The sequence below is a fragment of the Anguilla anguilla genome, chromosome 10 (genome assembly GCF_013347855.1).
Source record: "Anguilla anguilla isolate fAngAng1 chromosome 10, fAngAng1.pri, whole genome shotgun sequence".
NCBI classification, from domain to species: Eukaryota; Metazoa; Chordata; class Actinopteri; order Anguilliformes; family Anguillidae; genus Anguilla; species Anguilla anguilla.
The window spans coordinates 2,233,308-2,260,280 of record NC_049210.1 but is presented as its reverse complement, the minus strand read 5'-3'; the positions used below and the strand labels follow the sequence as shown (position 1 = coordinate 2,260,280).

The following is a 26,973-nucleotide window of genomic DNA, read 5'->3' as shown; positions in this document are numbered from 1 at the left end:
TGTCTGGGAACTGTCAGCTACGTGCAGTTTGTATGATAACGACCCAGCAAAACGATGTGCGATGGGTTTTATTTCAAGTTATTTGTGTATCATATTCATCTTTTTTATTATTATTAATAATATTATTAATGTTATTAAAGATAATTGGTGTACCCTGATGCCTTCTCGCTTTTTGTGTTCATCAAACTTCCAAGTTCAGGTGCAATTGAGAGCTGGAGAAATGTCGGTTAGAAAGAGTTCTCATCTCGTTTATCTGCAGTGAGAGTGTCAGCGGATGCGTAACCGGTGTTGCTAAGTTGGTTTTCCCGCCCATCTAAGCTGTTTTTCAAAGTGCCGCAGGATCTCGTTTTGTAGGCTACAGCAGTTGAGTTTGAAACGTGGCGATGCTTACACAAACGAGTAACCATAATAACATGGCTTCATTTTATGGCTATGACACGACTAAACTGGGTGCAACAACCAGTTCGGGACACGGTCCAAGTGCTACAATGCGTTGGCTGAAACTTCCCGAGCTCCCGTTGGATCGAAAGAGCCTCCAGATGGGCCTGACGTTTCCGTGTACATCACAGCCAGTTTTCTATTCATTATTTAACTGGAAATTGAGAAACCATTTTGAGAAATAAATTTTTTAGTCACTGTCACAGCAGTTGCATCATCAATGAAGACAGGTCAGCCAGTACCAGTGGCAGCCATAGCACACAATAACACCCCCAACACAGGTGAGGTGGTATGCTTTGGATCTTCGCCATGGCGAAGTGCCCAAGTGGCTCGGACACAAGTGAATCTTGGTCTCGTCTGTACACAAGACCTTTTTTCTGAACTTTTCTTCTGCAGGCTTGTTTAGGTGCTCAGAAAACTAACCTGGCCGTCCTGTTTTTGTGCCAGACTAGTGGTTTGCATCTTGTAGTGTAACCTCTGTAGTTCTGTGAAGTCTTCTGTGGACAGTACTGACACGGTACATGCCTCCTGAATAGTGTTTTGGATCTGGTTGACAGGTGTTTGGGGGGTATTCATCATTATTGTGAGAATTTCTTTAAAATTTTATCATCAGCTGTAGAGGTCTTCCTTGGCCTACTAGGCCCTATGCTATTTGAGTGCAACTCTTTCTTCTTAAAGATGTTCTGAACAGTTGATTTTGGTAAGCCTAATGCCTTGTGTACACTACACAACTTTCAAAATCTTAACAATGGAGAGCATCTCACATTTAATGACCGTCTTTTAAAAATGAAAAAAGCTTACATCCTAGGAACGCTAACAGTTAACACTTAGTCACAGGCTGTGGTCACGGGGTCAGGCACTACTGGAGCCGTGCCTAAAGATTTGTGATATAATCAAATCAGTTTTATATTCTCGCTGGAGTTGCATATTCTTGCAGGGGCGGGGGCGCAATTGTATAACGTGCTGCAGTTTCTACGCGGTGAAACCAATATATATATATATATATTTTTTTAATACCCTTTTAATAAAAGCTGAAATCTGCACTTTAAACACGTGAACCGTTTGTGGAGTACAGGGCCAATTCAAGAAATAATTTGCCGGTCCAAAACGTTATAGGCTACTGTCAGTGGAGCACAATTTTTGCGGTAAAATTGGTAAATGATTAGACAATCTTCAGACTACAAAAGCAAAGCAGCACTACGCATTGCTACTCTATTAGAACATGCTGTACAACGCTACAGACAGCACTTCTCACGGAAAGGCGTGGTTTCTGCATGGGGTGGGATCATAGACTGTATACTGCTGCAGTGTTGTAGATGAGAGTCATTACATTTTAGTACGCATATTCTGCGTTTGAAAGTGCATTCCGTGAAAACCTGGAATGAATTTAAGTGATGTGAGCTTCTTCCATCAATCACATAAAGAATATATTCTGTTCAGAATTTTCGAACGATTAATAAACTTTCGCCATTATGGATCTCTGCAGTAAAGTGGTTGCGGACTGGTAACCGCGAAAAAAGAAACCCGAGCCGTAATGGCGGTCACTTGGGATGTACCCTCGTACATGTCGGACCGCTATTTTTCTTTGCTGGTACCTCGTCACAGCTCAAATTACATTGCCCACCCACCGCCCTTGCTCAATTTCCATTGGATAAGCATATGGCCCTCAGTGAACTGCTGAACGTTACAGGACAGTCTACATGTCAATCACGAGAATCTCTTTCGCGCAGGTTGTCTTGTGAGAAACGCTATCATTTATAGCGCCAGAGTCATCTCTCATTTGGTTAGCTCCGTGCCACTCAGAGACTATAGCATTCTTATTGGGTCTGTTTGTATTAAGGCTTCCTTCGTTTGGCCTTAAATATTCATTGCCGTAGGGGTCCATTTTTTCCTGTTCCAATTCAAGCGAAGCGTAGCACGGATCTAAGCTTAACTGCTTCTCCCGAAACCACAATCCTGCTATTTTAATCATGTCTAAGCCTAGAGTTTACTTTGATATCAGCGCGGGCAGCACCGCGGTCGGCAGGATTATCATGGAGGTAAGGTATCGTATTTAATTCGCAAGACAATTAAAATTTTCGGTTTATGTAGCTATTTATTAATGTGATGAACGCAATTCGGCGAGCTAATGAATTAATACCTGCATGGACAGATTTTAGCGTATTGGTTAAGTTAGTCTTACAAGGATAGTCTGCATAATTGAGTAGCTTGCTTGTTGGCTGTGCGTTCGGCAGTATTCCAGTTACCTAACATCAGTATATCAGTCTAATGCTGGCTTGCTTACTCGTTTCTACAGCGTGAACTTGACCTTAACTGTTCAATCACTTTAATTGACTCCAGGGAGCTAAGCACATTTGATGCATATATTAAAAGGAATTGTTTGGTAGCATACGATAAATATCGCGGGTACATTCTCTGACGGCTAACCGGCTAGCCAGCAATGCACGTTTCTCACTTGCCGGTTGCATGTAACGTTACTAGAAACACTGTGTAGCTTGGGGAATTCATTCATTTGCCACCCGATCGGTTCTTCCTCTGGTTGTTGGGTTATCTGACTGGCTTGCTTGATATTTAAACCGCGATTCAGTGATGCTTCGCCTCCGCAGTGCATTAACGGCGAGGTAATTCAAGTCTTCAGTTTAGATACATTTTTAATCGGACGCCATTTTCATGGTCATACTTTGAGTTCAGTAGTGGTCACTTCGAGGAGGGGGGGGGGGGCACATTCCGCTTCCTAGCCCATGTAATGTGGACACCACCTTAAGCTACTGATTATATATCGAGGTTATATAGCTAAACGTTTTATTGATTGCTATCCTGGTAGGTCTGTCGTTTTTCGTTTTTAATAGTTGCTGTGGTGTTGGTGAGGACACGCTCTCGTTGGCTGAAGCTGGTTAGGTGGCTCCATTGGTTAATGGTTGGTTTTGCCCACTAACATAGCTGGTTATAATTGGGCTGAAATATAACTCTTGTGGGTTAGTTGGACACTTAAATGGGAAATTTGCGCAAGTTGGCGAAATGGTTATCGGCTTAATGGCTGCAGGGGAAATCGCCGGGTCTTGGAATCCCCGGTGCGGGGACTTTGACTCGTTATCTAGCTACCAGCTAACTAATCTGGTCTAACCTTCGCTGCGTTGGGGAATCTGCGGTTTTTTGCTTGTCAAGTAGAATTTTGTTTATGCTGAATTTGTGGGTAATTTTAAAACACTACCTGTACGTCTAACCGCTTTTCCTGAGAATAAACCCACTGTGTTCATCGCAGTGCGGTCACAAGAGCGCGCATTGAATGGACGCGCGCAGGCCGCTCCTCTTTGTTGGGTTAGCTTGTGCCTGTTCTGCACATGGACGAGACAAGCGCGCGCCGAATTTCTGGAGGTGCAGGTTACACACCCCAATCCTTTGTAAATTATTGATTACGTATTAATAGCCGAATAATTGTTCGGGGAAAGGTGGTGGTTCGTTTTAGATAGGTTGACTCGAATCATTTTGAAAACCCTATCCGCTTTTCTACAATGGTTAAATGGCGCTGCATGACACAAAAGAATATGTTCTAGAAACTTCTGTGTGCAGCTGTAGGAAGGGGGAGGGGTGGGCGAGCATCCTTCGTACTTCTCGGGAAACTCGAGAGCCTTTGGTTAATTCGGAATGGAAATATGTAATGTCAGTGAAATTTCCGTGCAGATGTAGCGAAGTTGTTCGATTATCGAAGTTGTATGCGAGTTTTCCGAACTGTCATAACGGGCCGTCATAAACTTGGTTTCTGTCCGTTGGCTCTGCAGTGAAGCTCTTTGCTAGTCGAGGCTTGGGAGCCGCATACGATGGTACCACGTGCTATTGGAGCAGTCACCGCGAGGCTGTGATTTCGTAGTCCTGGCGGCTTTTTTTGTGTGTGTGGCTGTAAATTGTTTCACAGACGCACGCTATATTCTGAAATATAACTTTATGGAAATATTGCACGCGCGTTCCTGGCTAGCTACTTAGCTGTAATGCTTTGCGAATTAAAAATGTGTATATATATACATGCCATGATTAAACACCTGTTCGTTAAGTATAATGATCTGTAACGGACGTTTTGCCATGGAGGCTTGCTGGGTTAAAATTACAATTGTCGTTCAGTTTAGAGATTAAAGTTAGTTTTTTGTCCCCTCTTGAAACTGCCAATGTACTGGCAGTAATTAATTATATACCCCCCCCCCCCTCGCTGCCCATGATGAGCAGGTGTACATTCCTGTGTCTGACAGCTGTCCCCTGTGCGCCCCGTCCCGCAGCTGTCCAGTGTTGTCATTTCCCCATTCCTGTTGTTCCCCAGCATGTCGAGCATGTTGGGGACTGCAGGATGGAATGGGCTTGTCCAGTTTTTTTTTTCCTGCTATATTGAGACTTGTGTGGTTGGCCAGCGTGCAAAATACCGTGAGACTGCCTGTCTAATTTATTTATTTATTTATTCCTCCCCTGTCTAACAGCTGAGAGCTGACGTCGTCCCAAAAACTGCAGGTAATTTTTTTTTTGTTGAATTCCCACCACCACCCACTTTCCTTAATTTAAAATGTTGATATACACAATGCTGAAGGGCTGTACTAAATTAGCACTTCTGAATCCAAGTTGACACAGGCTCGGTATTAGACTCTGTCTGTCTCTGTCCGTCCTTCTCCCCCTGTCTGTCAGCCTCTAGTGATTATTTATTTATTTATTTATTTTATTTTATTTTATTTTTTTTTTCATATTTAAACCCGTACCAGCATGTTCTGTGCTCCAGGACTGTTGGGGCCCAGAATGTGTTTGCTGATGCTGCTGTGCTTGTTCTGCGCAGAGAACTTCCGAGCCCTGTGCACCGGGGAGAAGGGCTTCGGCTACAAGGGCTCCAGCTTCCACCGCGTCATCCCCGGTTTCATGTGCCAGGTAGGGCCTTCCACCGCGTCATTCCCGGTTTCATGTGCCAGGTAGGGCCTTCCACCGCGTCATCCCCGGTTTCATGTGCCAGGTAGGGCCTTCCACCGCGTCATTCCCGGTTTCATGTGCCAGGTAGGGCCTTCCACCGCGTCATTCCCGGTTTCATGTGCCAGGTAGGGCCTTCCACCGCGTCATTCCCGGTTTCATGTGCCAGGTAGGGCCTTCCACCGCGTCATTCCCGGTTTCATGTGCCAGGTAGGGCCTTCCACCGCGTCATTCCCGGTTTCATGTGCCAGGTAGGGCCTTCCACCGCGTCATTCCCGGTTTCATGTGCCAGGTAGGGCCTTCCACTGCGTCATTCCCGGTTTCATGTGCCAGGTAGGGCCAGCCCCATCTCTCGGGGAACGCCAAATTTTAATAATTTCCTCAAAAATGGCTTCCCAAAAGCTCAGGGCCACGGGCTGGCAGCTCCTGGTACCTGGAGTGCCACCGATTTGGTCCAAATCTGTGAATGCCTTTCCAGATTTATTAATTAAATTGAATCTGCAATAATCGGCACGTGTGACCATGTGCTGCATTTCGCCATTCAGAACACTCGAGGCTTAATCCCTCCAGCTCTTGTGACCAAGCTGAGAGATTTAGCTGCTGCTCTAGGACTAGAAATCGAGACCAGGGTGTAGGCCTAGTGTGGTGGGCTTTGAGTCTTGGATTGTCCTTTGGCAGTCTGTGGCCTTGGAATCTCGAACTTTTGCACTGTCGTGCAGAATTTAAACGCTCCTTTTCTCCGTCTTTCGAGGGAGGGGACTTCACGAACCACAATGGAACCGGAGGCAAGTCCATCTACGGCACCAAGTTCGCCGATGAGAACTTCACCTTGAAGCACGGCGGGGCGGGCACTCTCTCCATGGCCAACGCCGGCCCAAACACGAACGGGTCCCAGTTCTTCATCTGCACAGCCGAGACCAGCTGGTAAGGACGGTCGGAGCTCGTGTGTGCAGGCGGAGGTGCGCACGTTGAGTGCCAGAGGCTTGTAATGGTGGGGTCCGTTCATGGTTTTAAAAACCCCTTTGTGGCATTGAGATGTCAGGGCCAATCACCAGGAAGCACAGACCAAGTCTTCACTGGATTTGTTAGTATTCTTGCAAAGCCCTCAATTTCTTGCTCAAATGTAAGCCACCCCACCTTAGCAGCCTTGATGGGGGTTGAGGGGGGGGTGTGGTGTGGTATGTGATGGCTGTTGTCCCGGGTGAAATTTTTGCGGTCTTGCTACTTTTCGAGGAGGTCTGAATCTGTTGCCTGTTCCCCCCCCCCCCCCCCCCCTCATCCAGGCTGGACGGGAAGCACGTGGTGTTCGGCACTGTGGTGGAGGGTCTTGACGTCGTGAAGAAAGTTGAGGCTTACGGTTCCAGCAGCGGCAAGACCAGTGCCAAGATCGTGGTCACAGATTGCGGCGAGCTGTGAACAGGCACTTCCTCACACACCTATCGGTCCTCTACATTCCTCATGGTGGAGATTTGTCCCCCCCCTACCCCCCCGCCGCCCCCTGCCCCCCCCCCCACCCTCATCCGTCCCTCCTTAATTTGGTCATGTCCTTGTCTTAACTAGCTGAATTTGTGGGCTTGCCTTCTGAGGTTTTTTGTTTTGCATTTTAGAAGTCCTGCAGGGCTTCAAATTTGTTTTTCAAAAATCCGAAATAAAGGGGAACAAATTACCTTAAAATCTGGTGTGGGATTTTTAAAATGTGTACAAATTAATTTTTTTAATGATAGGTGAGTGTTGCATTTTAGATTTTTTTTTTTTTTTTTTTTTTTTTTTTATCCCCATCTATTGTTATTCATTAGCATTAGAAGCCAATATTGAAGGACTTGTAGACCTTATCAAAATTGGGAGACCCTTAATCCTATTGAGAAACTGTCCACTTAAATGTTTAGTCTGAGTCGACCTGTGGTCTGCAAATTAAGTACTTTCAATTTAAACGGGTAGTTGTAATCTTGAGGTTGGGTGTCTTCGTAAATTCAGATTTACTGTTATGTACAACTGTTGAACAGTGCTCCCATTGGTTGCCTACATTTCCGTTTTGTGTATAAATGTTTAGCAGAACTACCTGTGCTAGCTACATTAGCCCAGCTACCACAAAAGGTTCTCGCAATGTTACTGGAATGTTTTGTCAATGTTACAGCATTGCCACCACATGGCAGCGATGTTGTGTGAACATTGTGGGCTGGGAGGGAGGTTGCGTGTCCAAGAAATCACAGCACCTGGCCTTGAACTTGACTAAAACTTGTACACGTAGAAAATGTCCTAATGTTTAAAAATACATTTGGCAAGCTTCAAAACTTAATGTGTTTTGCACTTAGACCTGAAATCTGAACATTTTTTTTCCTATGTTGGGGGGGGGGGTGGGGGTGGTGTTGCTTGTATACTGTTTGAATAATTTCAATTTTGTTCCAGCGGTATACAAGTTGGTGAAGGTTTCACAAATTTGGGGGAAGGCAATGGAGCATCTCACATTCATTTGCTCATAAGAAATCACAAACCTGGTTTGAATTTTATATTCCGAGAGTCTCTGTGGTTCTGCAAAGGCCCAGTCTCCTTGGTTTTTTTTAATTAGTTTTCATCTTAATCCTTAACCTATTTAACCTGGGCCCTGGGTAGGAGGGAGGAGGAGAAAGCAGGATAACTGAGTTAGCTGGATAACTGTGCTGAGTTGAAACCCGGAACCCACCCCAATCTAGACCGTGGACTGAAGTGAAAAGATCTGTTCTGGGTTCTACTCGCCGCAGTTATCCAGCTAACTTCGTTATCCTGCTTTGTGAAACCACCCCCCCCTCGAATCAGCTGCTTTCTCTTTGTAACAGAATATAGTATTTAACTTCCTTCCATTTATTTGCATTGAATATTTTAGTGGTAGGAAAATGGTGCGGACTGAATGGCCTGTTCTCCTCGTCATGTTTCAGTGTACCAGTACAGTTTTATAATGCGGGCTTTAAGGGACAATTTAATAGAACAAAGTTAAATTAAAATGATGTTAATTGACAGTTGAGAGATGGATTATGCCTTCCCAGTGTACTGACTCGGGAGGTTTGATTTAAAAACATGTTTGGGGAGATGTCCCGTCTGAAACGCTTGAATGTAAGCAATATACTTGCCAAAAATAAATTATGTATATCATATATACACTATTCTTCCTAAACCACTGTAAAGTCTTTTTTTGCGCTTTGATTCAGTGCTGAATCATTAACTATTGCAGTTTTTGTCCATTGCCAGAAGAGTGCGCTAGAGTCTTGCAATGCTTGACTCTGTGTTCCTTCTGTGAAGTGTCCACCAGGGGGCACCAGAACTTTCTTAGCATTGAAGAGATCTGACGCAGCAGTACCTATAACAGTTGCCCTTGCTCACTAGGGGTGTGTCCCATTACTGCTCACTCTTCCTCCAGTCCCACACTACCTCCCGTCCCACACTACCTCCCGTCTCCTTCCTGGAAGTATTTGGAGGGGCGGAGTTCAGTCTGAAGCCACTTCGGCAATTCAGTTCTGTGCCCTTCGCTTGTCTCCTCCAGTATTGGGACACTAGAGGGAGGGAGGACCCAAAGATCGGTTTCTGGGGCACGGAGGAGAGGAGATGGCAGTGGAGGAAAGGAGGATACTTTTTTTTTTTTTTTTTTTTTTTTTTGGTATGCACTCCTATGTAGTGCTAGTGTGACAAAATCCCCAGTCGCTTGTTTTAATGAAACAAAAGAATCATATTCACCGTCTAACCAGAACTTTGACCATTACGTGCCTTTTAATTTGGCAGACTCTTTCATCCAAAGCGACGTACAATAAATGCATACCGAAGGTCATTGGAACAACAGGTACGATAAGGCACAATACTCGTTATGCAACAGTTATTCATAGCCATGCACACAGTCCAGTTCACGCTGTAAGCATAGGCCTGGTCAGAAACTTTGGTAAATCAAATTGGGGGAGATGACTAAGCTACAACATCAAGGTAACGATACAAGTGCTGGATGTAGATGCGTGTGTCACACGAAAGTGCCACAAACCAATTAGGATTCAAATGTTAAAGGCAATCCCGGATTAAGAGTGCCCTGCAGAGTCGTGATTAATCCAGGTACAGTTTGAAAAGATTCGTCTTCAGACCACGGCGGAAGACGGGCAATGACAGAGTGGTTCTTAGAGGAATGGGGAGCTCGTTCCACCCCTGGACAGCTAGGGGGGAGAAGCTCTGTGGTTGGGACGAGCGAGAGACATTCACCCGGGCGGGAGGGGGTGCAAGTCGTCCCGCTGCTGCGGAGCGGAGTGTTCGAGCTGGCGTGTAGGACTGAACAATCTCCTGTAAGTAGGCGGGGCCGTCCTGCTTGCTGCAGTGTGGGCGAGGGTCAGGACTTTGAACCTGATCCTGGCGGAAACCGGTAGCCAGTGGAGTGATCTCAGGGAGCGATGTGAGAATTTGTATCAGTCTTATTTAGTTGCAGTAACTGCTTGCAGGTTTTTTTTTTTTTTGTTCTATGCTCTGGCTCTGCTTGCAAGTCATGTGACCCTGCGGACACAGTGATATATGGTCTCTGCATGTTATTTTATAGCAGAACCTGGAAACTCCTTCGACCTAGAAGCAGGGCTGTTGAATCTGTGCACACACAGGAATAAAAACTGCAGCATATTTAGATTACAGCATGCTCCAAAAATAGCGTAACTGTGACCTTTCACTAGCATGTTTCAGCTGTGATTTAAATAGCAACCCAATAATGATTCATACCTAACAATCGTTTTGTTCACAAAAGCACCAAACCTTGCTTTATGAACCCACTGAGTTATTTGAGTCATTTGTGTTGGAAAGTTGGATTCAGTTTTGGCTTTGATGTATACTGGAAAAATAGACCACTTGGTAAGTAAATAGTAAATTGATTTTCTTCAATTGAAACGTTTTTCAACAAAACACTTTTTTTTTCACAATATGAAACCGAGCACAATACAATAGCTACTAAACCATCAACACAAAATTACGTGAACAGGGACAAAAGGTGTAATTTAAATATTTTTATTTGAAAATTGAAATATCATCCATATAATGGCCGATATCTTTTGTGCAACACTACAGCTTGCTTAGTCAATAAACACTTGATTGAGAAAAAAAAAAAAGAACAGAGAAACATGGGAAGTGTAATCCAGTAAAACACACAGCCCCACCCTACAGTTGTATATGCTGTCGTTCTTTGACTGGGCAATGTCAGTGTATAACAAACGAATAAAGTTTTAAATCGCCCCCGGTCCATCGGTGGCCAGTGGCACCTTCCCGAGCCCAGGCCGGTTGCGTGGCTTTCCTTTTTTTTAGGTCTGTTTCTCGCTGGCCTGACACACCCCGTGGGAGTAGTTTTCGGGGAGCGGCCGGCAGGACAGCCCTTGGGCGCAGTCGCACCGACCCAAGGCTCTCTGGCCCTTGGAGCGGCCCGGCAGCAGACAGCGCTCCCCCTCGACGGGAACGCGCAGGCACCTCTTCTCCTCCAGGTAGCGCGTGCAACACAGGCCCGCGCCGCAGTCCCGCGATCGTACGCACTTGTCCCTCTCCTGGCCTAGAGAGCGACAACGTCACAGTTAGCGCCCGTCTCCTGAGCGATCTACTTTTTCCTATTTTACTTATCTGGGTCCGATTATGGGGACAGCACATTTCTTAAAGAATATAGCAAAACACTGTTTTGAGGACATTAATCTGAAGACCTTGTGGTCTTCCATGGCACAAACCCCTTCTGTTCTTGTTCTTGCATACACTTCACTTTGTTATCAAAGATACTTTAACAAACCTCTTCCTCTTGTACCGTTAAACCCATCCCTTCCGTTTTATTTTTTCTTTAGCTTCTCTATCACGATGTTTTTACACCCCTGCCTAATGTATCCTTTCTTTCATTGTCTCTCGGGCTTATATTAGTCTATTACTATTTAGCCTACTCAGTTCTGTACCTTTCATTAGTTCTGTTTGCGTCTGTGTTTCTCTCTCACCTTTCTGTTTTCTTCGGTTATCTAATGACGGCTGCCTGTTCTTGTTGTTCTCTGCGTCCACCTTCTTTGGCCGCGTACATAAATCTGCATTAAAAAATTAAAAATACGAGTGTAAATATGCCAATTATATGGGCTGTTAATAGTGTATGAGTATCAGTCTAAAACATAATTGATAATATTAATGTTTAAGAAGCCTGAAAATTAATTTAGTTATTTCTGAAATCTTACAGCTTACATAAAATAACACAACAAAATGCAAACTGTAAAATCAACCAAAGCGGTGGATTTGTCACTTCGGTTCTTTTGCGCGTGAGACGGAGAGTGTTCTGACCGTTGACACACCGCATTCCTGGGCAGCACATGTTGTCGCTGTGACATCTGCGCCGTTTCTGCTGACAGTTGGTGCATACGGAGTGCAGCGTAGCACCGCGCTCGCAGTACTGCCTGCTGCCGCAGTCACTGTCCTTCCGGCAGCGCACCTGAGTCTGAGCACAAAATACAATCTCACGGATTCAGAATTTACACCGTCCACGTACGGTACACGGAGTAAAACCTATTTTTTGTTCTTCACTACGTAACTTCAAAATAACAATTCATGGTCAGAACAGACCTACCACCAAACACTTTTATTCTGTAAATAACCTTGACATAGCCTAATAAAAAATCAAATTTGAATACAAAAGACGAAAATGTCAGCCCCTCACCTTTGTTTCTCGGCCCTCGATCTCTGCCGAAGATCGTATGATGTTGGGGTTCGTGTCGTCACTGAGAGAGCTCTGTGCGCCGTACGCGGACAGTAGACACACGAACACAGCCGTACACGCGCGCATGACTTAGGACAAAACCGTTGTGCGCAAGGCTGCTTACAGGCCGGTAAAAAAAAAATTGCACGAGACGCCAAATTATAATGTTTAAAGTTAGTTTTTCGTACAGTAGCCTACCTGAACAAAATGTAAACGCGACTGTATAAAATTCTACCGTGCAGCTCCCTTGTACTTCGAGAAGCCGTAAATGTCTTTAAAGTTAAGACGAACGCCTCGACAGCTTTTATCCTTGTCCCGATCTGTGTCCAGTGCCCACAGGTCAGGTGTGTTTCAAGTATCAGATTTATATCTCACCCATCAGACCGCCACCTCCTTCTCTAAAGCTCGCGTGCCTTTCATCGCCCTAACGGTTCCCAACAGTTTCCTCCAGCCAAACATCAAAGTTATTTTACTTTTCATTTTGAGCAAGTGCTCTTATGTTCTTTGAACGACTTGCGGCGGTAAACTCGGATGCGGGTTGCTTCCTGGACCGGATTACTTGATAATCTGCATCTCCTGGAGGAAGTGTTTGATCGGTTGGAGAGGCAATGTCATTATTAATTACTGCTTGAAGTTGAGAAACCGAGATGTTTTTGGTGGGATCAGCAGTCGGGGGGCCAGCGGGGGAGTTCACGGGAGACAGTTTACGCGTGCTGAGGAGTTGCGTAGAATTAATGTAGAGGTAATGTGACGTCTTTATTACTTTGGCATCATCGTGGGGTTTCTAGCCTCAGGTTACTAAAAGATCAAGTAAACAACGAAGCCGAACTGTTTTTAGGATGTTATTTAATCATATCACCTATATGAGACATCCCCTTCCCAGAGAGTTACGCAGGAACTGGACTGTGTACGCCTAATTAATGCTTAGCTATATAACGCAAAACTAAGACACGATGATATCTTTCTCAGACTTTCCACGCGTGCACAGGTAGGCCTACTATATTTGATTTGAGGCGTAAACCTCCTCTCCCCCTTGCTCATTCTGTCATTTCCTCCGCAAACATTTTGGCAGTACACGTGTCCGGAAAAAAACCGTATTTACTGCCTTTAATCTCTGACTGCCAGTTTAGAAGAGACAACAAGGGCCTTATTACAAAGAGAGTGGCTTATCTCGCTGGCAGCGCCGAGATACGCCCGGGGACTGTTTACTCCTGTCTGCGTAAGCACGACACGGTCCCAGAGTCTGCGTTTGTGATGTCCCGGAAAGGCTCTCTAATTGCCTCCCATTAACCAAAGACACTTTTGCCTGAACCACAATTAATTGACCCGAAGAAGTCATTTCCATTCCAGTAGATTGATTTTTTTCTCTCTCCATTCAACAGCATTCAATGGACAGTTATAAATGTAGCACCCAGTGTACTCTGTGTAAGTAGGAGTTAGGCTACAACTGCTTGATTTGCATGGATTTCCAGTTCACCGTGTCAAGATGGGCAAATATTAAATGACTGTAGGGTTCAACTACGCTCTGAACACCTCTCATGCAAACACACACACACACACACATAGACGCAGCGAGTGTGCGCACACGCACACACACACACACACAATAAGGCCAGCTATACAGTGTGGGTACACCTGCCACTAATGGACAGTGGCGGTTGAGGGTGGAACGTGCCCTCGCGCAGCTCCCTGTTTCATTTGATTACCGCGGTTTTTTTTTTTTTAAGACACCCCGAGGCTGCGGAAATTATGCCGGCTCCTGCACCTGCCTCGCCTTCCAGATGGTATTCAGAAAACAGTAGTGAAATAAGGCAGGGCTTCTTCAAGATTATTATCCCATTATACAGTTATATAATAGCATATGCCTCTCTCTCTTTCTTTCTCTCCATATATATATATATATATATATATATATATATAGTAGGTCTACAGGGTTCTTGGCTAAATTCTCAAACTGGCCCTCTGAACCTGCCTAATTATCCCTCAGTTTAACTGGCTAAAAATAATTTGTTCTGTCCCCTCTCCACCTCAGCTAATGTGTGGGTGGTGAGTATTCTGGCCCAAAATGGCTGCTATACATCACCCAGGTGGCTGCAACACTTAATTTCTTAATGATTGAAAGTCTTTATATATATATTTATATACATATAAAGCATTTTGGTCATTAAGAAATTTGAAGACCAATGTATACAGATAAATAAAAAATTATATATATATATATATATAACATTAGCAAATACCAAGATAATTGTATCAATGGCCAGGGTTGGAAGCTGATATATTTGGAGCCGTATATGAGTCAATAATGTGCTTGAGTTAATAAAGGCTGTGTCTTTTTTTTCACAAGGCCTCGCCACAGCGGGCAGGAGCGTGTGTGGTGTGGAGGGGCTGTGGTCAGCGTGCGGAAACACGGCGCAAACACACGGCTCGGCTCCTGCAGCAGGGCACGCTGTCCCAGCGTCTGAAAGGGTTAACGTCTCACAGATTACAGATAACCACCTTATTGTGAAAAATACCAGCCTGCAGGTCCCCCCCCCCACCTTTCCCAACCCCCCCTCAACAAAGCATAACAGATGCAGACAATTACTTTCCTCTGTGACGCAGTTTAGGGGCTTGGTTCAGTGAATGGTGGAGAAGAGACGGGGGGTGGGGGTGGGGGTGGGGGGGGGGGCTATCTAATTTGAGGGGTGGGATCTTAAATGACTACATTTTTTTTCATGTTTTCTTTTTTTTTAAAGGACTATCCACCTCCATGTCCCCAGAGCTCTTAAAAGGAGCCACAGGAGAAGCACTCAGTGATTGACTTGCACCTGGTGTGGATCCACGCAAATGTCTCCACAGGTAAGACTTCTTGCCTCTCATCCAGCCCAATATGGGGGTCGCCATCCCGGAGATGAGCTTCGCGCATCTTAGTTTGGCTTTGCCGTGATGAAAACCTGAGTAAGCAAGGAGCGCATTGGTGTTTGTTTCATTGCTTTTCATGCCGAAGAGAATAATCTGAATTCTGAAGTTGTGCTGTGGCTTGTGGTTTAAACTTTTATGGGTTTTTGTTTTGTTTTGTAGATCACGCTGTGATCCTACTCATTTATGTGATGTGTGAGCCCTTTTGAGTCTTGTTTCTGGGTAAAATAAGTTGACCTGCATTTGTTATTGGCCTCCTCAGATTTATGTCATTATAGCAAATAACCTCTTGTGTTAAACTGTTCCGAAAACACACATTTTTTCTTGTGTACTGCAATCTTTATTTCTGTAGTTTCCTAGAAGATTGTACTTTTGTTTATGGACCCGGCTCTGTCAGGAGAATATCAGAAGGAGAATTTTCCGTTCTTTGCACAGATCTAAAGAAGTACTTGCTGAAAACACGGGGGTTTTCTTTACCCACAGATGCTGCTGCAATGGTAATCGGCACAGAGTGCTTCTTCTAAGACCAAGCCAGAGGAAGTCTAATTCTATTGTTGATAAAAGGGGAAAAGGGGCAATCATCTCGTTCATCTTCGTAAGACGAATGTCTCTCCCCAGGACATAATGCGCCTGGTTTTTTTTTCGGTCATCTGCTCCTCTGTGACTTAATTTGCGATCAGCTTGCCGGGACCCGTGGCTGCTGCATGGTATCAGTGCTTATCTCACTGCTGTGGGGGAGCGGATTGGCTGCTCAGTGGAACACAGGGCAGGGAAGCGAGGGGCTGGGCAGGACTGGCTGGTGGTGGATGTGGATGAGGATGTGAAGATCTGACTTATTCTTGTTTAGCAGTGGTATTGATGTGCCATATATATATATATATCATGGCATGAGGTTCCCAGCTTGCGGTTTATTTTAGATCCAGGGCTGCCCAACCCTGTTCCTGGAGGTCTGCCTGTTTGGTCCTGTAGGTTTTCAGCTCCAACCCTAACGAAAAGCACACCTCATTCAACAGCTGGAGATCTTGTCGAGCTGTTAATTAGTAGAATCAAGTGTGCCAAATTGGGGTAGATATGGAAACCTACAGGACGGTAGATCTCCCTGAACAGGGCTGGGCAGTCCCAGCATCGAGGACTGGAAATCGATCAACCCTGCCGTTGACTATGAAGATTTTCAGAGTTGCAGTAATTAAATTATTGATCTTTCACGGGTGGCGGTGGTACATGGCGTTCAGCTCCATTTTAGTATTAATGAGCAGGTGTGTATTCATAACATGGTGTCCATATTGTCATTCTTATTATCTTTCTTTTTCTCCAGTTTGACAGATGATGTGTTCTGTCCTCATAAGCATTGCTTGTGTCTTTTATATCCAAGTGGGGTGACTGAGTCACCGTTTGTGCCTGATACAGATATCTCACAGAATGTGCAGAAAGTTCCCGCAGGGCTTGGGCACGAAACATTACCGAAAAGGAAGGACGAGAACAAGTTTGTCCTTGAAACTGGCACGCACAGTCCCTCTGAGAGGGTGTAGCTGTATTACCGCTGTACTAAAAGGGCTGTAAATAATGCTCTTTGTTTAGTACGGTGTTGACTATCAACCTGTGTGCTCTTCATATAGGACCCTTATAATTGGGTCCAGCGTGAAGTGTTTTCTTGACTGGATTGCTTCTGTATTACAAGACAAGGGTGGATGTTTTTTTTTTTTTTAACCCCTTCTCAGCCCAACAGTGTTCTTCACATTAACACACCTGTTCACCAGCCTCCTTTTGAACAGGTATATAAAGGCCAGGGCAAAGAACCAAGTTCATTGCTAATGCTAATCCTGCATATGACTGGGGGAAGACAGTAGCCTGATTGCGAACAGGGAGATTGATAGCCTGATTGCTAACTGGTTGATGGTGGGGGGGTTCCTCCTTTGCAGGCTTTCTAGCTGACCCCCCCGCCCCCCCCCGGGAGAGTGGAGTAAAGATGCCCATATTCAACCCCCTGGAGTGGCTGAGACAGAGCCGGGGCTCCCGGCGGCTGGTGCTGGTGGTGGTGTGTGTGGCGCTGCTGCTGGACAACATGCTGCTCACCGTCGTGGGTGAGTCCGGTGGGGGGGGGGGGGCAAGGGGGGATGGGGGGGGGGGGGGCCGCTGGAGGGGGGGGGGGGGGAGAGGGGAGGGAGGGGAGGTGGGGTGTTCTCTCGGAGAAGGGAGAGGAGGGCGACACTTTCGTAGAGCGTACAGTAATGGCACTCAGACACATAGTGACACGATCACAATGTGTAGGAAGATGTAGGGGAATAGAGAGAGAGAGAGAGAGAGAAAAGGAAAGAGAGAGAGAGAGAGAGGGAGAGCGAGAGAGACAGAGTGAGACAGACACAGAGAGAGAGAGAGAGAGCGAGAGAGAGCACTTACGTTGTATTTACATCTGTAAAAATAATCTGCTCGAAGGTACATGGCATTTCCTGGCCTTTCATTGTGTCTTTTTTTTCTTTTTTTCTTTTTTTTTTGCTGTGGTCATGTGATCATTGCATCATTCGGCTGCGGGGTTGACATTCAGCTGGGTGGCGTCCCACCGCTGGCCGTTAGACCCCCCGACCGTAGAGAGTAAAATCAGACAGACAGAGAGCGGTGTGGGGCGTCCCCTCTCCTGCAGAGGTCCCGCATGTGGCAGGGCACGCTCAAACGGTTCATTCAGAAACCCAAAGTTCAACCCCCCCCCCCCTGCTCTAACCTCACCCCCCGCCCCGCCCCCCCCCCCCCCCCCCCCCCCCTGCTCTACCTCACCACCCCCCCCTGCTCTAACCTCACCACCCGCCCGCCCCCCCCCCCCCCCGCTCTAACCTCACCCCCCGCCCCCGCCCCCCCCCCCCCCCGCTCTAACCTCACCCCCCGCCCTTCCCCTTTCCCCGCTCCGTGCTCCTGCCTTTTTCAAAGTGCACCCTGCTCCCCAAACTGAACTGTGCCATCCTCGATGTCCTCCAGTGCCCATCATCCCCACGTTCCTGTATGCCACGGAATACAAGAGGCCGGACCCCTCGCCGACCCCCATCCCGAGCCGGCTGGTCTCTCCGAGGCCTCCCCAGGAAGAGGCCGCCTTCTCCGCCATCGTCTCCCGCTACGACAACGCCACCTACGTCCTCCGGGTCGCTGCCACCGCCGCCAGCGCCGCCGTCGCCAATGGCAACCTCTCGGAGCCGGCCTCCGCCTCCACCGCCGCGCCCAACGGCTCCTCCCCAGAGGCGCCCGGCGGCTGTTCGGTGAACGGCGACTTCCTGGAGCAGGAGAACGTGCGGGTGGGCCTCATGTTCGCCTCCAAGGCCATGGTGCAGCTGCTGGTCAACCCCTTCGTGGGTCCCCTCACCAACAGGTAAACCGCTCCCCCGCACAGGTGTCAATCAAACTGCCAGTCCTGGAGGGGGCGTGGCGTCTGCTGGTTTAACTCCGGTCCTGGAGGGGGCGCTGTGTCTCACTTCCGTCTCTGTTCTAGGATTGGATACCACATACCAATGTTTGCCGGGTTTGTCATCATGTTCGCATCAACGATAAGTAAGCACTGAATTATTACAACAGGACAATTTGGAAGCTAAATACCTGATTCTGCATATATGATCATAAACATGCAGGGAGGCATACATTTGTGTAATGCAAAACAAATTAAATAAAAATTAATTACTACTGTTGCAATCAAACGTTACATATTTGATTGTAATTCTCTGTAATTGTAAGATTCCCATGATCCTGTGAATGTGATACCACGTTGTTTGCAGTGCTAGTCACTACTAACTAACATGGCTAACTCTGTCTATCTGTCCGTTTGTCCCTCCGTCTGTCTGTCTGTCTGTCTGTCCGTCTGTCTGTCTGTCTGTCTGGCAGTGTTCGCCTTCTCGGGGACCTACACGCTGCTGTTTGTGGCCCGATCCCTGCAAGGAATCGGATCCTCTTTCTCGTCAGTGGCAGGTACCCCACGTTCATTACAGACGTTACCGTTTCTTTTCAGAGTCTATAAGTGCACCCTGGGTATTTCTTATTCATTAGGCCGTTTTGGCTGCAGAGTATAAACTGCCATTGTCTTGCATGTGTATATAATGTGTAATGTATAGGGTTCTGTGGATGAGCTTAATTTGTGCTAGAGAATGAAACGCGGGGACATTGTGGTTTCACAAGCGCTCCGGAGACGGCTCTTCTAAGGCTGAGTCAAAATATTCTTGGCATCCCGGACCACTTTTTTTTCTCCCCCGAGACTGAAACCACAGGTGCCCCGGTAAATGCACCTGAAAGCAGAAATAGAATCAATCTTAGAACCGCCCTACTTACACCTGGAGTGCTGCCCGCCTGTCGCACTGTAGTTGCTGAGGCATTGTGGGAAGGGAAGGGTGGGACAGAACTCGGACAGGTGACAGGTGCAGGGGGGGGGGTGCTTGGGGCCGTTTCTAAAACCGATTGGCTCTGTCGCAGGGCTGGGGATGCTGGCCAGCGTGTACTCCGATGACAACGAGAGAGGCGTTGCCATGGGGATCGCTCTGGGCGGGCTGGCCATGGGGCTTCTGAGTGAGTCCCTTCCTGGTTCCGCTGGCGGGAACTGGTCATGTGATCATGTACCTTTGCTTTTTTCTCTCCAGTACACCCTCACCCTTACCTATTAAAAGTCTGCCCTCTCCAAAATAAGTGCCTGAGCCCCACCCAAACGAAACGAAACAATGTCCATTAACTCTGTTTCACAGTCGGTGCCCCCTTTGGAAGCGTGATGTATGAGTTCGTGGGGAAAAGTTCCCCCTTCCTCATCCTGGCCTTTCTGGCCATATTTGACGGAGGTAAGTGGGACAACTGATTTCTCATCCATAATTTTAATAATTTTTAATATTAATTATTATTTTTTAAATAAGTCTTTCGCTTAGTTGTCCTCCTGCCATGACATGTCTTGAACGTGAGGCCAGAGGAAATCTTCAGCTGTCTTTTGTTGTTTTTGTCATTGGAGTCTCTGATGGGGAAAGAGTCACTGTGTCTACCTGAGCGGTTTCAGCCGATAATGCGTGTATAACAGGGGTGATCAGATCTGTGAAAATCCACTCGATCAGTCTCAGCCCACTGCACCCAGTTTCACACACACAGAATGTGCTTCGCGGTGCAGTGCTTCTGCTTAATGAACGTGAAAACTGACGCGTACCTGTCCCTGCTACACCCAGTCATCAGGATGAGTGCTATTCCAGCGGCGTGATGATAATTAGAGTGTAACGGGGTTAATGATGAAACTGTGGCGATGAGTAAGCACCGCTCCCCGTATGAGTCCCGGCTCCCCCTGTGTGCGGTGAGCAGTCGCTTTACGCTTAGAGGGGAAAAAGGTGCAAAACTTATGAGTTTTCATAAATTATTGTTTCGCTCATTTTTTTTTTCTCGTCTACGCAGCGTTGCAGCTCTGCATACTTCAGCCGTCAAAGATATCTCCGGGGGTGAGCGGCTTTTTTTTTTTACTGCTGGTTCCTTCTAAGGCGTGAGGTCACAAGTACTGTATGCGATTGGAATGTCCTGGACTGAACATTATAGTGCTGATGTCACAATCACTGCACGTGAGTGAAAGCGGTGGAGTTCTAGAACACTGGGGAAAAAACACACACATTCCATAAACACCTACGCTTCCAAGGGTTTTAAAAAGATATTAGTATTTGCCCTACATGTATTACCTGACCACAGTGTTTAATGCAGTTTGGCCACAAGTTTATGCAAAAACATATGTAGGATTGAACAGAAATAGAGCATAATAATTCCACTGTAGAATTATGTTCCCTAGATAGTTTTACTGAATGAAGGCTCACTGATCTGACAGGCGGGTCTGGAGGACTATGATCGAGTCCATCCTCTGTCTAACGGTGAGCTTGACTTTGCAGAGTGTGGAGGGGACTCCTTTACTGACCCTACTGAGGGACCCCTACATCCTCATCACTGCAGGTGAGACTGCACCTGCACCCCTACATCCTAATCACTGCAGGTGAGACTGCACCTGCACCCCTACATCCTAATCACTGCAGGTGAGACTGCACCTGCACCCCTACATCCTCATCACTGCAGGTGAGACTACACCTCCATTATCCCCTGCTGGGGAGGGACCAGGTCATCCACCCCAGAAACAGCTGTCAACGCACCTCAGGAAGTTACCCGAATGTCGCTGGTGTGGCAGAAACCTAACATGTACAGAAAAAGAATAAGAATCGTTAGGAACAGCAAATTGCGCGTATTTTCCATTTGCCAACAAAAGCATCATGGTTTAGCCACATGGGGGTTTGAACCAGGTTGGAGTTAATTATTTTAATGTCAGGCATTTGTTGGAAGGAAAAAAAAAAAATGATGGAATCATGGTATCTGAGGAGGAAATCCGGTAATCCGTAAATTTTGCTCGATTGAAAGCGTCTTTTCTGAGCCAGAAGTAGACAGTGTTTTTGAACGAAAGGAACACACACAAATGAATCCAGATGTTGTGAGAGGTGAACGGTGTGGAAAGGAGTGAAAAGTAAGGGTTTCTTCCCCTGACTTTAGGTTCTCTGTGCTTCGCTAACATGGGGGTGGCCATGTTGGAACCAACCCTGCCCATATGGATGATGCAGACCATGTGCTCTCCAAAATGGCAGCTCGGTACGTCACAATGCAGGGGACGCACCCTGTGATGTATTTTCGAAGAACTGCTCGTGTTCAGCAGGTTGTGATAATATTAATCTCACGATTCATTTTTGCAGACAAACTTGTTGTTGGGTGACGTAATAATGCGTGAATACCATGAGAATTGGGGTTTTAAATAAGGGGTTAAAAATGGCTTTAGTCTTCCATTCATATGCTACTAAAAGCTTTTTTTTTGATGGTTCAGATGTATTAAGATAAATATGAAGCACTGCAGTCAGATAAATCAGAATTACTCTAAAATGATTCGGTCAAATGGAGCAAAGTGGAGCTTGATAACGTTTCTGTGCTAATTCACTGAACTCGATCCACTCTCTTCCAGGCATGGCCTTCCTACCAGCCAGCATGTCCTACCTAATTGGAACTAATTTATTTGGGATCCTAGCAAATAAGATGGGAAGGTAAACGCTTGATTTCACAAATAAATGCTAAGCATATATTTTTCCACCATTGGTTCCTGTCTATTATTATACTTAAGCGTTTTCTCAATGGTGCATATTCACTTTGTGCAATGGAATTGAAAAATAAAAATATACATACTGTACATATCACTCATGTCTAGATAACAAGTGGACTGTTTGGTTTAATGTTCAATGACAAGTAACGGGTTGTGTTAAATGAGTTGCTTTCCCACCAGATGGCTGTGCTCCATGATTGGAATGGTAATCGTTGGAATCAGCCTCCTCTGCGTGAGTACCACTTCCTGCGCATCACTTCCTGTTCTGCCAGGCAGAACCCGTCAGCTCTAATGGTGATTGACGCCGCTCTTCAATGTTGTGCCGCAGGTCCCTTTCGCGAAAAGCATTTACGGTCTCATCGGCCCGAACGGCGGCCTCGGATTCGCCATCGGTAAGTCCCGATGATGTCATTAACGCACGTGTGGAGAAAAGGGGGAGGGGGGAAAAAAACAGAACAATGAAATAAATAAAAAAAAGATTAATATATCCATATACGGTGTGATTCTTCACACTGGAAGCTGGAGGCGGCTTAAACATATAAGTGAGACCATCTCAGATCTGTTTGTCTGTTTGTCTGTTTGTCTGTTTGTCTGTGTGTCTGTTTGTCTGTGTGTCTGTTTGTCTGTGTGTCTGTGTGTCTGTTTGTCTGTTTGTCTGTTTGTCTGTGTGTCTGTTTGTCTGTTTGTCTGTGTGTCTGTTTGTCTGTGTGTCTGTGTGTCTGTTTGTCTGTTTGTCTGTGTGTCTGTTTGTCTGTGTGTCTGTGTGTCTGTTTGTCTGTTTGTCTGTGTGTCTCCGGCGCAGGTATGGTGGACTCGTCCATGATGCCGATAATGGCGTACCTGGTGGACATTCGCCACGCCTCTGTGTACGGCAGCGTGTACGCCATCGCTGACGTGGCCTTCTGCATGGGCTTTGCCATCGGTAAGGACCTGCGCTACACGCGGGTGCAGCATAAGCTCGGGGGCAGCAGTGTAGTGTAATGGGTAAGGAACTGGCCTGGTAACCTGAAGGTCGCAGGTTCGATTCCCGGGTAGGACACTGCCGTTGTAGCCACTGAGCAAGGTACTTAACCTGCATTGCTTCAGTACATATCCAGCGGGTATAAATGGATGTGATGTAAAAAAAAATAAATGCTATGTAAAAGTTGTGCAAGTCACTCTGGATAAAAGTGTCTGCTAAATGCCTGTAGTGTAACATAAGCTCAAATAAGTGACACGATGCTGACAGAAGAGCAGCCAAGGAGGGAGGAAATCGAGCCGGCAAAGAGGGCCGCGTGTATAAGCCTAATAAAGCGCCTTATTTTGGATTTTTGATGAGGTCACCCACTCCACATGCAGCAGCAGTAACCACACCTTCTCTCGCCCTCTCTCTCTCTCTTTACATTACATTACATTACATTACAGGCATTTAGCAGACGCTCTTATCCAGAGCGACTTACACAACTTTTACACAGCATTTTTACATTGTATCCATTTATACAGCTGGATATATACTGAAGCAATTTCGGTTAAGTACCTTGCTCAAGGGTACAACGGCAGTGTCCTTACCTGGGAATCGAACCTGCGACCTTTCGGTTACAAGCCCAGTTCCTTACCCACTGTGCTATACTGCCGCCACTATATACTCTTTTTCTCTCTCACACACCCTCGCCATGCCCAGGTCCATCAACAGGGGGCGCCATCGTGAGATCCATCGGGTTCCCCTCCCTCATGGTCATCATCGGCATCATCAACATCCTGTACGCGCCCCTCTGCTGGTTCCTGAGGAACCCTGCGGCCCGAGAGGAAAAGATGGTGAGTCATCTTTCCTTCCCCCCTTCGGCTCCGAAATCCGCCCCCCCCCCCCTACCCCCCACAGCCGCGCCCCCCTCTGCGTGCCCCCGCAGGCCTGACAGGAGGTGCTCCGTGCGTTTGATGCTGTGGGACGGGGCCAAAAAAAACCCATTTAGCTCACCTTTCCTCAGACTCCATCCTGTTATTAAATTATCTCTCAGTAAAGATACTTTATTATTGCTATTATTATTTTTTAGCGACAGACTAAAGCTTCGTTAAGCAGTCGGCTAATTACCTGTAAACACGCACCTGTCTGGGCCAATCAGAATTAAATTAGACGGCACATTAGTGTTCTATTGGCGGTGATATATAACTGGGTACTTCAGAGAGAAATTTCCAGAGTAGCTAAAGACCAACATGAGACCTAGTCCGAGAGCACTTGAGCATGTTGGTCTCCACAATGCATCTGAAATAAGTGAGTAAATGTATTTTTTTTAATCAGATGGCAGATTGAAACTGATATGAAAGATGTATTTCTATCCATTTTCACGATGAAACCCTCCCTCCCTATTCTCAGCCCACACACACATTCCTGTTTCTTGTGAATGGCAAACCAAAAGTAATAAGGAAGTGATTAGGAAATATTTAATACGCAATTCTTGTTTTGGAAAAGGTTTTGCCTGTCTCTGACCTAACCTGTGCTAAGTCAAACTGGGTGGATCATTGGTGGATTGTCTGCTTTCTCTAGGCCATAATTAACCAGGAGTGCCCCATGGCCGTGAAGAGTTACAACACCCAGCGGGATTCCCGCGAGTTTCCGCTGAGCGACGACAGCGGGGAGGAGCCTGAGGACTGACGCAATTGCTACGCACGCCGACATGCTAACGTGCTAACGTGCTAACACGGACACGTTACGTCACGTTGCTTCACACCGACCGCGTACGCTCTTGCCCAGAGTGACCTGCGTTTTAGTGTAACAAACAGTGCAGCCCGTGAGTATTTAGACAGTGACGCGTTTTGTTTTTATTTGTTGTTGTTGTTGTTGTTGTTGTTTTTTTTGGCTCTGTACTCCAGCACATAGGATCTGAAATTAAACAGCAAAAATTGCATCGCTGTCCAAATGCTTATAGACTGCACTGTAAACACATCCACCTGAGTGATATAAGCAACGTGCACAAATTCACACACACACACACACACACGCACACACACACACACTCCAGTAGAACTTGAGGAAGAGACCATTGAATAAGGGCGGTGGAATTTGAATCTCATGTTCGCCCCTGATATTGTGCCCCGCTGCAGTCCTGCAGTCAGTTTGGCCTGTTGTCTTTTAGTGTCACCTGTCACCTTGAATGTCCTGGTGTCACCCTCCTGGTCGCCTGTGCCAGACTGTAACATGCCATCCTGCTACCTATCACGTTAGCCTAAACGCATATTCTAAATCAACAGGAAGTGACATGGAAATGATCCAACTGCAACCAAAGAGCTGTGCCACAAGGGTTGAAACATAGCATTACATCACAGGCATTTAGCAGACGCTCTTATCCAGAGCAGCGTACACACAACTTTTTACACAGTATCCATTTATACAGCTAGATATATATATTGAAGCAATGCTCAAGGCACTTGGGCATGGTACTTAACTTGCAATTGAACCTGCGGCCTTTTGGTTACAAGACCATTTACCTGGGAATCAAACCGGCGACCTTCAGGTTACAAGACCACTTCCTTACCCGTCATACTACACTGCCGACAAAGTAGACATCAAAACCATAATACAGAATATAATTAAGATTTCATCGATATTTTCGGTTAATGTTAATAAGCTCCCTGTTTGAATGTATTTCTCGTATTTGAATCTGTGACAGATTTTACTGTGAAGCTGAAGTCCGCCTGTATTAAGCTCTCGACTAAATGCCCCCCACCAATGGATAAAATTTGTTGTGGTGAGTTGGAGGAACAGGTGAATATCCTGTTGCCATTGACGCTCGCTGACTTGAAATGACATATTTTGTGAATGGGCAGATTGATTTCCACCGGTGGTGATATTTATATTTTAGTTTGGTAGATCAATTTTTAAATTCTCTTTAATTTGTGATAAATTGCACGTGGCTTTATTTGCGTATGGAAGTATTATACATCAGACTGCACAGTATCTCAAGAGATAAACAATTGAAGAATGACATTTTCTTCAGAACTGTTGAATTGTTGCTATTATTTTGTAATTCCTGGAGAAACATGATAGTTGGTTTCATCTGAATGTTTACCTGTAACACTAACAAGGTTATATTACACTTACACATGTTCCCTGTAAAATACAAACAGAAATCCCATTGACTTAAATATAGGTGCAAAACGTTTCACGACTTCAGGACATCATTCTGCTGGAAAGTCCCAAATTGTTTATACTATTACTATTATTTATGGTATTATGCTACCGCTGTTTTTACTGTGTTTACTGTGTGTGTTTAGATTATCAAAGTCTGAATTAAACCAGTGCTAGTTTCCTCAGTCACTAAAATGGTCTGTGATGCGCGCACACACACGCACATATACAGTATATATTTGTGTTGTGTGTGTGTATCTCATATATACATAAATTGTGTGAATGAACTTGATAAAGTGTGTGTGTGTGTGTGTGTGTGTGTGTGTGTGTGTGTGTGTGTGTGTGTAAAAATAGTACCATGTTTTTGAAATTGAATCCTGACATCACACAGTTTAGGATAAAGGCAAGGGCATAATTACAGAGCGCGCGCGCGCAGTGTCTGCACAAACACGCGCTTCCAGTTACACGATATTTGCAATGAGGCAACTGATGTTACAAGTCCACACAGCTGCTGGATTAACAAGAAAACATGTTCAGCTGCGGTTTCGGATGTTGTAAAATTCAATATCCTCTCTTTCGCCTGGCCCACACGTCCACGTTCCTTTGTAAATACATTTTTTTATCTGTTAGCAGAAAGGGTATCTCGAATCGCCTTTAATTTCCTTTTCGGCCGAGGCGAGGTTCCGCATTAGGTTCGGGTTTGCCGCTTATCGAAGAGGTGAAACGATGACGTGATGTGGGGGAGAGAGGATAGAAGGGCTGAGATCTGCTTTCATTCGAATGCACAGCTTTCCA

At 46.0% G+C, this 26,973-nt stretch overlaps 4 protein-coding genes across 13 annotated transcripts in view; 3 read left to right on the top strand and 1 right to left on the bottom strand.

Annotated features, from left to right (window-relative positions):
• Window positions 1–158, top strand: part of LOC118206402 (zinc finger MIZ domain-containing protein 2-like) — a 38,633-nt gene extending 38,475 nt beyond the window's left edge. For all 4 annotated transcript variants that reach the window (XM_035379086.1, XM_035379084.1, XM_035379085.1 and 1 more), the window contains one exon: window positions 1–158. This exon is cut by the window's left edge and continues 3,079 nt beyond it. The gene's annotated coding sequence lies outside the window, so the exon portion shown is untranslated.
• A 2,141-nt stretch (window positions 159–2,299) lies between these two features.
• Window positions 2,300–8,366, top strand: LOC118206455 (peptidyl-prolyl cis-trans isomerase-like). Of its 4 annotated transcripts, XM_035379202.1 has the most exons (5): window positions 2,300–2,477; window positions 4,902–4,932; window positions 5,249–5,337; window positions 6,125–6,297; window positions 6,657–7,045. In XM_035379202.1, exons 1-5 carry the CDS (start codon window positions 2,409–2,411, stop codon window positions 6,787–6,789), a joined length of 495 nt encoding a protein of 164 aa, XP_035235093.1. In that variant the 5' UTR covers window positions 2,300–2,408; the 3' UTR covers window positions 6,790–7,045. The 4 variants fall into 4 exon arrangements, with proteins under 4 accessions (XP_035235093.1, XP_035235094.1, XP_035235096.1 ...); XM_035379203.1 differs by lacking the exons at window positions 2,300–2,477; window positions 4,902–4,932 and having other exon boundaries at window positions 5,256–5,378; window positions 6,657–8,366; XM_035379205.1 differs by lacking the exons at window positions 2,300–2,477; window positions 4,902–4,932; window positions 5,249–5,337 and adding an exon at window positions 5,388–5,419 and having other exon boundaries at window positions 6,657–8,366.
• A 1,986-nt stretch (window positions 8,367–10,352) lies between these two features.
• On the bottom strand, window positions 10,353–12,631 carry LOC118206454 (dickkopf-related protein 4-like). Its single transcript, XM_035379201.1, has 4 exons — window positions 12,029–12,631; window positions 11,656–11,809; window positions 11,325–11,408; window positions 10,353–10,900 (listed from the first exon to the last, which is right to left on the bottom strand). Exons 1-4 carry the CDS (start codon window positions 12,152–12,154, stop codon window positions 10,659–10,661), a joined length of 606 nt encoding a protein of 201 aa, XP_035235092.1. The 5' UTR covers window positions 12,155–12,631; the 3' UTR covers window positions 10,353–10,658.
• Window positions 12,632–12,708: 77 nt separating this feature from the next.
• On the top strand, window positions 12,709–26,363 carry LOC118206453 (chromaffin granule amine transporter). Of its 4 annotated transcripts, none has more exons than XM_035379199.1 (17): window positions 12,709–12,809; window positions 14,806–14,908; window positions 16,888–17,049; window positions 17,936–18,320; window positions 18,441–18,499; window positions 18,827–18,910; window positions 19,409–19,501; window positions 19,675–19,764; window positions 20,357–20,400; window positions 20,836–20,896; window positions 21,482–21,577; window positions 21,942–22,020; window positions 22,257–22,308; window positions 22,405–22,468; window positions 22,879–22,998; window positions 23,737–23,870; window positions 24,598–24,705. In XM_035379199.1, the coding sequence occupies exons 3-17, from the start codon at window positions 16,935–16,937 to the stop codon at window positions 24,703–24,705; spliced, it is 1,584 nt and encodes a 527-aa protein (XP_035235090.1). In that variant the 5' UTR covers window positions 12,709–12,809; window positions 14,806–14,908; window positions 16,888–16,934. The 4 variants fall into 4 exon arrangements, with proteins under 4 accessions (XP_035235090.1, XP_035235091.1, XP_035235088.1 ...); XM_035379200.1 differs by lacking the exon at window positions 12,709–12,809 and adding an exon at window positions 14,265–14,536 and having other exon boundaries at window positions 14,830–14,908; XM_035379197.1 differs by lacking the exon at window positions 12,709–12,809 and adding an exon at window positions 14,265–14,536.
• The last annotated feature ends 610 nt before the right edge of the window (window positions 26,364–26,973 follow it).